Source organism: Onthophagus taurus, chromosome 5 (assembly GCF_036711975.1).
Source record: "Onthophagus taurus isolate NC chromosome 5, IU_Otau_3.0, whole genome shotgun sequence".
NCBI classification, from domain to species: Eukaryota; Metazoa; Arthropoda; class Insecta; order Coleoptera; family Scarabaeidae; genus Onthophagus; species Onthophagus taurus.
This window is the reverse complement of record NC_091970.1, coordinates 600,459-612,403: the sequence shown is the minus strand read 5'-3', so window position 1 is coordinate 612,403 and position 11,945 is coordinate 600,459. Positions and strand designations below refer to the sequence as shown.

Here is an 11,945-nt window from a genome sequence, read left to right as displayed (position 1 = left end):
TCAATTATTTTTGACAGATTTAATAAAAATAATAAATAACATTAATAATATAATTTGTTACTTATTAATTAACGATTTATCATCGAGGATTGAGTTATATCCAACGATATGATTGTGATGTATCGATAAATGGTAAATAGGTACTTACAGTTTGAATTTTTCGTTACAAAGGGTCACTACGAGTATTAATTTCACGAAATTGGTTGTAACCACTAAATCACATTAATTTATTGCGTCTTTTTTGCAGAAAATTAGCTAATTTTGAAAAGAAATGCAACCGGTGTTTTGAACTGTCAAATATCTTTAATATGTGTAGAGGCCGCTAGATGGGGTTATTGTTGTAAAGAATTTTTTACTTTTCAACAAATTATAAAATAAATATTAATAAAAACAATTTAGTATTTACAATTAATACAAAATCACTTCAATTATTGTATTTCTTGCAGAAAATTTGTTAGTTTTAATTGTCAATAATATTTTTGATATGTGTAGCGGCCGCTAGATGGCGATAGGATTTTTTTAAAAGTGTCAACTTTGTTTATAGATAAATAAATTGTTTATTTTAGTTATAAATAATCTTAATATATTATTGGGAATTCTTCATTGTTAAATATATACAAAAATGCCAGCATAATTTAATTATTGTTTCAATTTTTTTCTTTATTTCTTTGGTACAACAAAAAAAAACAACTTTATGTTGATTATCCAAAAGTAGAACATTATATATTATGCACAGCACATTTAAAATATAATTTAATTAACGATTTATCATCGAGGATTGAGTTATATCCAACGATATGATTGTGATGTATCGATAAATAGGTACTTACAGTTTGAATTTTTCCTTACAAGCCGTATTAAGGGTCACCACGAGTATTAATTTCACGAAATTGATTGTAACCACTAAATCACATCAATTTATTGCGTCTTTTTTGCAGAAAATTAGCTAGTTTTGAAAAGAAATGCTTTGAACTGTCATAAATAACTTTAGTATGTGTGGAGGCCGCTAGATGGGGTTATTGTTATAAAGAATTTTTTACTTTTCAACAAATTATAAAATAAATATTAATAAAAACAATTTAGTATTTACAATTAATACTAAATCACTTCAATTATTGTATTTCTTGCAGAAAATTTGTTAGTTTTAACTATCAATAATATTTTTAATATGTGTGGAGGCCGCTAGATGGGGTTATTGTTGTAAAGAATTTTTTACATTTCAACAAATTATAAAATAAATATTAATAAAAACAATTTAGTATTTACAATTAATACTAAATCATTTCAATTATTGTATTTCTTGCAGAAAATTTGTTAGTTTTAACTGTCAATAATATTTTTAATATGTGTGGAGGCCGCTAGATGGGGTTATTGTTGTAAAGGATTTTTTTATTTTTCAACAAATTATAAAATAAATATTAATAAAAACAATTTATTATTTACAATTAATACTAAATCATTTCAATTATTGTATTTCTTGCAGAAAATTTGTTAGTTTTAACTGTCAATAATATTTGTAATATGTGTGGAGGCCGCTAGATGGGGTTATTGTTGTAAAGGATTTTTTTACTTTTCAACAAATTATAAAATAAATATTAATAAAAACAATTTAGTATTTACAATTAATACTAAATCATTTCAATTATTGTATTTCTTGCAGAAAATTTGTTAGTTTTAACTGTCAATAATATTTTTAATGTGTGTGGAGGCCGCTAGATGGGGTTATTGTTGTAAAGGATTTTTTTACTTTTCAACAAATTATAAAATAAATATTAATAAAAACAATTTATTATTTACAATTAATACTAAATCATTTCAATTATTGTATTTCTTGCAGAAAATTTGTTAGTTTTAACTGTCAATAATATTTTTGATATGTGTAGACCCCGCTAGATGGCGATACGATTTTTTTAAAAAGTGTCAACTTTGTTTATAGATAAATAAATTGTTTATTTTAGTTATAAATAAATCTTAATATATTATTGGGAATTCTTTATTGTTAAATATATACAAAAATGCCAGCATAATTTAATTATTGTTTCAATTTTTTCTTTATTTCTTTGGTACAACAAAAAAAACAACTTTGTGAAGATTATCCAAAAGTAGAACATTATATATTATGCACAGCACATTTAAAATATAATTTAATAAAAGATATGATTAAATTAGCTCTTTTATTTTATAATAAAGATATTAAATCTTATTAAAACAAACAAAAATTAAAATAATGTGCGTCACCTCTTAGAATAACACATAATTAAGGAACAACTCATACAATAAAAAACACCATAAATGTAATAACAATCAAATTAATGATAATACTTTAAAACTTGTTAAAAAAAATAAAGGATAGAAAGCAAAAATATATTTTTAATAAACTTAATTGAGTCTGGAATCATTTTAACTCTCTAAAACTTAATTAATTAGAAAGAAAACTTTTTTTCATCCTCCTAATTCCTTCTATCGTGTTAATACTGTTCCATCAGCTTGAAGTTTCGTCGTAAGAACTCTTTGAACCCCGTTATTTTCACTTTCTTCGATTTTAACCTTTTCATCTTTTTCTTTTCCATGGCTAGAAGAGGCCGAAGCATGACTACTCGATCTTGAATGATTCCCACCAACTGGTTTTTGAACTTGTGGCGTTGGGGGACCTTTACTACCCGAAGGAACTGTACCAGTTTGAACCTGCATATGATATTTATAAATATTTTCGGTTGATTCAACAACACCTTGCGTTAAATTTAAACTTCTTCCCCGAACGCCGGACTCCCTCGATTTCGGGGACCACCAATTTACAAACGTTCCAACGACGGGAACGTGCCTTAAAATACCTTCTTGCCATAAACGCTCTTCGTTTTCTTTTTGAAGGTCTAAAGTGGCCGTTTCGATACCTTTTCGGACGATTTCCGCCATTGAATCTAAAACTCGCGAGTTCTCTTCAACAGATTGACCCACTTTTATCACCAAATTAAGTAGCTCTTCAACGTCAGATTGCGGCGTTAACATTCCAAATCGAACGCACATTAACCCATCGGCTCCTTCTCCCAAAGAAAACGCCGAATCCGTCGATCGTAATGTATCGACGAGGGCCATATTTAAATTGTTTAATTCTTCTTTAACTTGATCGGTTAATAATTGTTCCCAACCTTCAGGGGCGTAGCGAACCCCGCCTAATCCAGCCCATTCGGGTAATTCAACCAATTTTAACACAGGGGAAGCTTCGACTAATTTAACAAACGTTTCTTTATGTTGAACCGTAGCCCGTAAAATAATTAATTGCTGCTCTAAACATTGCACGAAAGACTGAATCGATTCTAACGTGGGTAATTCAGAATTTGAGAGCTCCAACGGACAAAATCGAAGAACAACACCAACATTTTCTAACTCACAAATATCTAACGGTACTTGCGGGGCGTCTAATTGAAGTATTTGACCCAACCAAGAATTTAATTTGTCGTAATAAGATGGGACTTTACCCAGATGTTCACCTTCCTCGATTTCTGGAGTGAATTGGAACGTTACACAACAAGTCGTAGTCTCGAATAACATCTAAAAGTGCAAATTAAAATTTTTTATTTTATAATTTTTGATTTTACTCACCGGGATATTAACGGGCTTTGATATTACTTCCGATACTGTGTAAGTTCCTGATTCCCCACCAGGTTTTTGACTCTACAAAGAAATTATTAATTAAAATAATTTAAGATTTGAAATTTTGAGGTTATGTTAACTGTCAATATTTAGGTTGGTAGTTTTGAATCATTTTATGAACGTAGCCAATAATTTGAAATGTCATTGTCAAATAATTAATTATTTAAAAGAAATTAATCAAAATAACTGTCAACTTTGAAATCTGCCCCTCATATGTTCCCAGGAAGGTGGAAGCTGAGGAGGATTTGGTAGAGATAACAAATTGGCCGGAAGGCTTCAATATGGGACTAATTTCCAAAGATATACAGGCCGCATACGATAACGTGGACATTCCCACCATGAAAAGGATAATGAGAGTACACGGAATTCCTGACTTGTGGATAAATGCAACGTACGAACTTGCACGATGGAGAAGAATTCAGCTTAAAGCTAGAAAGAGTCAAATATCATGGGGTTAGGTGTGTTTTGGGACTACGCCGACCAATGTATTGGAAGCTGAGAATGTTGACCCACCATTGAGAATCCTGGCAGAGGTGAGAACGAGAAATTTCATTATTAAAAATATGCGACAAAGCAATAACCCATTAATATTGCTGTTGCGAAGGCTTTGGATTTTTACTAAAATACCGATGTTGATAAGTGTGCACGGAACTTTTGTAACAAAACGATGCGATTTCTCCCCTCCACTCGTTCTCAGAAAATGTTGATTAAAAGAGATAATTAAAAAAAAATTATGTTAACTAAAATTGTTCCTGAAACAATTTTAAACAAACTTTGTCAACATTTTTTTTTTATTTAATCAGTGATTAAGGAGATAACCTCAAAATAATAATTTTTCCGTTTTTATACATAATTATACTTAGATGGTTAATTAATAGAGATGTAAAAATTTTTTATTAAGATAATTGATTCAAAATCGAAATTGAAACAAATTTTATTTAAAACATTTTTTGATAAAAACAATAATTATCGAGATAATTAATTTTGATAGCATACTATTCAGAGGGAAATTAAAATTTCAAATTAGCAAAAAATTGTATTAACAAACACTGTTCCTGAAGTAATTCTAAACAAATTTTGTTAACAACATTTTTTGATTAAATCAACAATAAGGATATAACCTCAAAAATATTAATTTTTGTAGCATACTATTCAGTGGGAAATTAAAATTTCAAGTTAGAAAAAAATTATGTTAACAAAAATTGTTCCTGAAACAATTTTAAACAAACTTTGTCAACATTTTTTTTTGATTTAATCAATGATTAAGGAGATAACCTCAAAATAATAATTTTTCCGTTTTTATACATAATTATACTTAGATGCTTAATTAATAGAGATGTAAAATTTTTTTATTAAGATAATTTATTCAAAATCGAAATTGAAACAAATTTTGTTTAAAATATTTTTTGATAAAAACAATAATTATCGAGATAATTAATTTTGATAGCATACTATTCAGAGGGAAATTAAAATTTAAAGTTAGCAAAAATTTTTATTAACAAACACTGTTCCTGAAGTAATTCTAAACAAATTTTGTTAACAAAATTTTTTGATTAAATCAACAATAAGGATATAACCTCAAAAATATTAATTTTTATAGCATACTATTCAGTGGGACATTAAAATTTCAAGTTAGAAAAAAATTATATTAACAAAAATTGTTCCTGAAACAATTTTAAACAAACTTTGTCAACATTTTTTTTTGATTTAATCAGTGATTAAGGAGATAACCTCAAAATAATAATTTTTCCGTTTTTATACATAATTATACTTAGATGCTTAATTAATAGAGATGAAAAAATTTTTTATTAAGATAATTGATTCAAAATCGAAATTGAAACAAATTTTATTTAAAACATTTTTTAATAAAAACAATAATTGTTGAGATAATTAATTTTGATAGCATACTATTCAGAGGGAATTTAAAATTTCAAGTTAGCAAAAAATTTTATTAACAAACACTGTTCCTGAAGTAATTCTAAACAAATTTTGTTAACAAAATTTTTTGATTAAATCAACAATAAGGATATAACCTCAAAAATATTAATTTTTGTAGCATACTATTCAGTGGGAAATTAAAATTTCAAGTTAGCAAAAAATTGTATTAACAAACACTGTTCCTGAAGTAATTCTAAACATATTTTGTTAACAACATTTTTTGATTAAATCAACAATAAGGATATAACCTCAAAAATATTAATTTTTGTAGCATACTATTCAGTGGGAAATTAAAATTTCAAGTTAGCAAAAAATTGTATTAACAAACACTGTTCCTGAAGTAATTCTAAACAAATTTTGTTAACAAAATTTTTTGATTAAATCAACAATAAGGATATAACCTTAAAAATATTAATTTTTGTAGCATACTATTCAGTGGGAAATTAAAATTTCAAGTTAGCAAAAAATTGTATTAACAAACACTGTTCCTGAAGTAATTCTAAACAAATTTTGTTAACAACATTTTTTGATTAAATCAACAATAAGGATATAACCTTAAAAATATTAATTTTTGTAGCATACTATTCAGTGGGAAATTAAAATTTCAAGTTAGCAAAAAATTGTATTAACAAACACTGTTCCTGAAGTAATTCTAAACAAATTTTGTTAACAACATTTTTTGATTAAATCAACAATAAGGATATAACCTTAAAAATATTAATTTTTGTAGCATACTATTCAGTGGGAAATTAAAATTTCAAGTTAGCAAAAAATTGTATTAACAAACACTGTTCCTGAAGTAATTCTAAACAAATTTTGTTAACAACATTTTTTGATTAAATCAACAATAAGGATATAACCTCAAAAGTATTAATTTTTGTAGCATACTATTCAATGGGAAATTAAAATTTCAAGTTAGCAAAAAATTTTATTAACAAACACTGTTCCTGAAGTAATTCTAAACAAATTTTGTTAACAACATTTTTTGATTAAATCAACAATAAGGATATAACCTCAAAAATATTAATTTTTGTAGCATACTATTCAGTGGGAAATTAAAATTTCAAGTTAGAAAAAAATTGTGTTAACAAAAATTGTTCCTGAAACAATTTTAAACAAACTTTGTCAACAATTTTTTTTGATTTAATCAATAATTAATGAGATAACCTCAAAATAATAATTTTTCCGTTTTTATACATAATTATACTTGGATGCTTAATTAATAGAGATGTAAAAAAATTTTATTAAGATAATTGATTCAAAATCGAAATTGAAACAAATTTTATTTAAAACATTTTTTAATAAAAACAATAATTGTTGAGATAATTAATTTTGATAGCATACTATTCAGAGGGAAATTAAAATTTCAAATTAGTAAAAAATTGTATTAACAAACACTGTTCCTGAAGTAATTCTAAACAAATTTTGTTAACAAAATTTTTTGATTAAATCAACAATAAGGATATAACCTCAAAAATATTAATTTTTGTAGCATACTATTCAGTGGGAAATTAAAATTTTAAGTTAGAAAAAAATTATGTTAACAAAAATTGTTCCTGAAACAATTTTAAACAAACTTTGTCAACATTTTTTTTTGATTTAATCAGTGATTAAGGAGATAACCTCAAAATAATAATTTTTCCGTTTTTATACATAATTATACTTAGATGGTTAATTAAGAGAGATGTAAAATTTTTTTATTAAGATAATTTATTCAAAATCGAAATTGAAACAAATTTTGTTTAAAAAATTTTTTAATAAAAACAATAATTGTTGAGATAATTAATTTTGATAGCATACTATTCAGAGGGAAATTAAAATTTCAAATTAGCAAAAAATTGTATTAACAAACACTGCTCCTGAAGTAATTCTAAACAAATTTTGTTAACAAAATTTTTTGATTAAATCAACAGTAAGGATATAACCTCCAAAATATTAATTTTTGTAGCATACTATTCAGTGGGAAATTAAAATTTCAAGTTAGAAAAAAACTATGTTAACAAAAATTGTTCCTGAAACAATTCTAAACAAACTTTGTCAACAATTTTTTTTGATTTAATCAATGATTAAGGAGATAACCTCAAAATAATAATTTTTCCGTTTTTATACATAATTATACTTAGATGGTTAATTAATAGAGATGTAAAAAATTTTTATTAAGATAATTGGTTCAAAATTGAAATTGAAACAAATTTTATTTAAAATATTTTTTAATAAAAACAATAATTGTTGAGATAATTAATTTTGATAACATACTATTCAGAGGGAAATTAAAATTTCAAATTAGCAAAAAATTGTATTAACAAACACTGTTCCTGAAGTAATTCTAAACATTTTTGGTTAACAAAATTTTTTGATTAAATCAACAATAAGGATATAACCTCAAAAATATTAATTTTTATAGCATACTATTCAGTGGGAAATTAAAATTTCAAGTTAGAAAAAAATTATGTTAACAAAAATTGTTCCTGAAACAATTTTAAACAAACTTTGTCAACATTTTTTTTTGATTTAATCAATGATTAAGGAGATAACCTCAAAATAATAATTTTTCCGTTTTTATACATAATTATACTTAGATGCTTAATTAATAGAGATGTAAAACAATTTTATTAAGATAATTGATTCAAAATCGAAATTGAAACAAATTTTATTTAAAACATTTTTTAATAAAAACAATAATTGTTGAGATAATTAATTTTGATAGCATACTATTCAGAGGGAAATTAAAATTTCAAGTTAGCAAAAAATTGTATTTACAAACACTGTTGCTGAAGTAATTCTAAACAAATTTTGTTAACAACATTTTTTGATTAAATCAACAATAAGGATATAACCTCAAAAATATTAATTTTTGTAGCATACTATTCAGTGGGAAATTAAAATTTCAAGTTAGAAAAAAATTATGTTAACAAAAATTGTTCCTGAAACAATTTTAAACAAACTTCGTCAACATTTTTTTTTGATTTAATCAATGATTAAGGAGATAACCTCAAAATAATAATTTTTCCGTTTTTATACATAATTATACTTAGATGCTTAATTAATAGAGATGTAAAATTTTTTTATTAAGATAATTGGTTCAAAATCGAAATTGAAACAAATTTTATTTAAAACATTTTTTGATAAAAACAATAATTATCGAGATAATTAATTTTGATAGCATACTATTCAGAGGGAAATTAAAATTTCAAATTAGCAAAAAATTGTATTAACAAACACTGTTCCTGAAGTAATTCTAAACAAATTTTGTTAACAAAATTTTTTGATTAAATCAACAATAAGGATATAACCTCAAAAATATTAATTTTTGTAGCATACTATTCAGTGGGAAATTAAAATTTCAAGTTAGAAAAAAATTATGTTAACAAAAATTGTTCCTGAAACAATTTTAAACAAACTTCGTCAACATTTTTTTTTGATTTAATCAATGATTAAGGAGATAACCTCAAAATAATAATTTTTCCGTTTTTATACATAATTATACTTAGATGGTTAATTAATAGAGATGTAAAAATTTTTTATTAAGATAATTGATTCAAAATCGAAATTGAAACAAATTTTATTTAAAACATTTTTTAATAAAAACAATATTTGTTGAGATAATTAATTTTGATAGCATACTATTCAGAGGGAAATTAAAATTTCAATGTATTAACAAACACTGTTCCTGAAGTAATTCTAAACAAATTTTGTTAACAAAATTTTTTGATTTGATCAATAATTAAGAACATAATCTCAAAAAAATTTTTATATATATATTTTTATATATTCTTTTATTGAGAAAATCGTTTTAGAACGAGTGGAGGGGGGAAATCGTATCCTTTTGTTACAAAAGTTCCGTGCCCTATCCATGACACACATAAGGACAAGATGTCCAAATTATAACTATATCTTTACGGACGGGTCTCTGCGAAGGGAGCCTAAAGCTGTTGGAGTCGGCATTTACTCTGTGATGGGGAATTTGGAATACTGTGCTGGCTTACCACCCCAAATGACAATATACGCAGCAGAGTTGTTTGGTTTTCACTGATTCCCTTAGTGCCTTACAAGCTATTAAAAATTTTCGACCAGGCGAGCCTGGGCACTATCTATTACTCTCAATATTGAACATCTTACATGAGATGTTCATCACATCACTGCGGGATACAGGGCAATGAGACGGCGGATGGTTTGGCACGAAGAGGACTAGAACAGAGACCTTTATTGGTTAGTCTAGAGTGCGAAGAGGTGAGACAACAATATTCAGATTGGAATGAATCTGAATCAGGAATGAAAGGGAGATGGTATGCGAGTATTCAACCACAGATGCTTTTTGCGCATGACGGTAGAAACGTTTACTGTTGATGTTGACAGAATAAATAACTTTAATTACATTACTAGAACCGCGGGGCTCCTCTTGCATATACTTAGGCAGTAACGCACCAGAGACAAAAGTGATATAAATAGACGTTTAACTGGGATATAAGAAGGACCAGTTTCCAAATCCCATATCCAAGCTCATTATATAAGAAGAAATTAATAAAATAATTTGATTTGAAATTTTGAGGTTATGTTAGCTGTCAATATTTAGGTTGGTAGTTCTGAATCATTTTATGAACGTAGCCAATAATTTGAAATGTCATTGTCAAATAATTAATTATTTAAAAGAAATTAATAAATTTCGAATACTTACTAAAACTCTAACATGTCTATAAACATCAATAGCACTCCAAAGTCGTTCGGTGGCTAAAAATCCGTCTCGAATCCTCGAATGTATCCCTTCAGTGCCTAAAGCTTGTAAAGCAGTCCAAAGCGGTAAAGTGACGATTCGTAAACCGTGATGATCATTTTTTAACCCTGCTATTAAAGGTAAAGTACTTTCTCGTGACCCAACTTGTCGGTTTTTCATTTGAGTGGGACTTGCAGGGTCCCATTGCCTATATAATGTCTTAAAAACAAAATTTAAAAGTCAAATTTATTTAATAATAGTTACAATTGCTGGAAGCCCAGGATTTCCTAACCAACTTCCCAGGGACAATGTAAAACTATCAGTAATTGGGGGAACATGTCCGTTAAGTTGATGCGATTGTAAAGCTAAAGCTGCCAAACCATGCCCTCGAAGATGCAACCAAACATCGTTCGTCTTACATAGCGTTTGAATACGAAGTATATTATCAACATGACCAGTAATGAAAGTCCCAACGTCTGCTATTACAATTAAAGGAGTTCGCCCAGCTGTAATATCCTCAGCAATCAATCGTTGAAGAGCAGAAACATCCATTGTATATTGAGAACCTATAAATGATTCATTAAACAACTTAATTTTTAATTTAATTCATTTTACCAAAGTGTGTATTAACAGGAACTGGCCGAACACAAGCTAATGGTAATCCTAAGTTCCTACAAAGATGCTGGACGACTCCCAACGGACTTGCAACGCTGCTATAAATCATGGGAAGTGCTGAAGTATACGCTAAAGCTCCATCTTCAAGAAATCGAGGGAATTTGTAATGAAGCATCATCCTAGTGACTCTAACAAGACCTTCAAGGTGATCATCATGATAATAAGCTGCAGCATCAATAAAACCAAACAATGATGTAATCCATCTCGTTAAATCTGTTGTAAACCGAGTGTTGAGTTTTCTTAAGATGTTTCTATCCAAACTGACGCAATAAGCAGCTAAACTATGCGAAGTAATAACTAATCTTGTGATGTCATCGATGGGCGATACACTAATGGGTTCTTCTTCATCGTCGTTACAAATAACACCTTGAATAATTTGAATGATTTCGTCAGAATGTTTCTGTTCTAAACCTAGGAATACAGTGGGTTGATTAAAAGGTCCTTCTGTTGGGTTAATCCCTTCGGCAACTTGTTCAAGTCTACTGACTATTTGCGAGGCTTCTATCGCAATTTCCCCCAATTGATTCTGTAAGTAAAATAAATAAAATTAAAATTTATTGAACCATCAAAAAAAGGTAACACTTTTATTGACCCGTGTTAAAAGAAAAAACGTTACCGATTTTAAGGTTTTCGATTGCGGAAACGGTTTCGTTATATCGGGTATTTGGGGAGAATCCGATTTTTCACCCGGTGCTGCGGTTGCAGAAGCCATCGTGGCAAAAAACGAACACACTCACCCACGACCAAACAGTTTGTATACGTCAACTTGACAACTGACAGATTCGAAACTTAAAACGTCAATCGATGTCGGTATTATAGGATACTATATTTTGTTAATAAATATTTATTTAATTTGAATATAAAGTTTTATTGTGGTAATGATAAAAATTAATTTTATTATAAAAATGTTTGAATGAATAAGCTTTTAATTTCATTATGTTTATTTATAATAATGTGATAATTAAAGTGT

General features: G+C 27.1%; 1 protein-coding gene and 2 long non-coding RNA genes across 4 annotated transcripts in view; all 3 read right to left on the bottom strand.

Annotated features, from left to right (window-relative positions):
• Positions 1 to 266, bottom strand: part of LOC111422378 (uncharacterized) — a 33,904-nt gene extending 33,638 nt beyond the window's left edge. The window contains exon 1 of one of the 2 annotated variants that reach the window (XR_011640299.1): positions 149 to 266. This is a non-coding gene — a long non-coding RNA (uncharacterized lncRNA). The remainder of the gene's footprint in view (positions 1 to 148) is intronic. The other variant, XR_011640300.1, reaches the window with a different exon arrangement.
• The window catches only part of LOC111418002 (uncharacterized), a 115,317-nt gene that overhangs the window by 101,123 nt on the left and 2,249 nt on the right, over positions 1 to 11,945 (bottom strand). The gene's annotated exons all lie outside the window — the stretch shown is intronic.
• LOC111422068 (pyridoxal-dependent decarboxylase domain-containing protein 1) lies at positions 1,978 to 11,745 on the bottom strand. The gene is made up of 6 exons (XM_023055274.2): positions 11,592 to 11,745; positions 10,916 to 11,501; positions 10,565 to 10,866; positions 10,265 to 10,519; positions 3,601 to 3,672; positions 1,978 to 3,549 (listed from the first exon to the last, which is right to left on the bottom strand). The coding sequence occupies exons 1-6, from the start codon at positions 11,685 to 11,687 to the stop codon at positions 2,461 to 2,463; spliced, it is 2,400 nt and encodes a 799-aa protein (XP_022911042.2). The 5' UTR covers positions 11,688 to 11,745; the 3' UTR covers positions 1,978 to 2,460.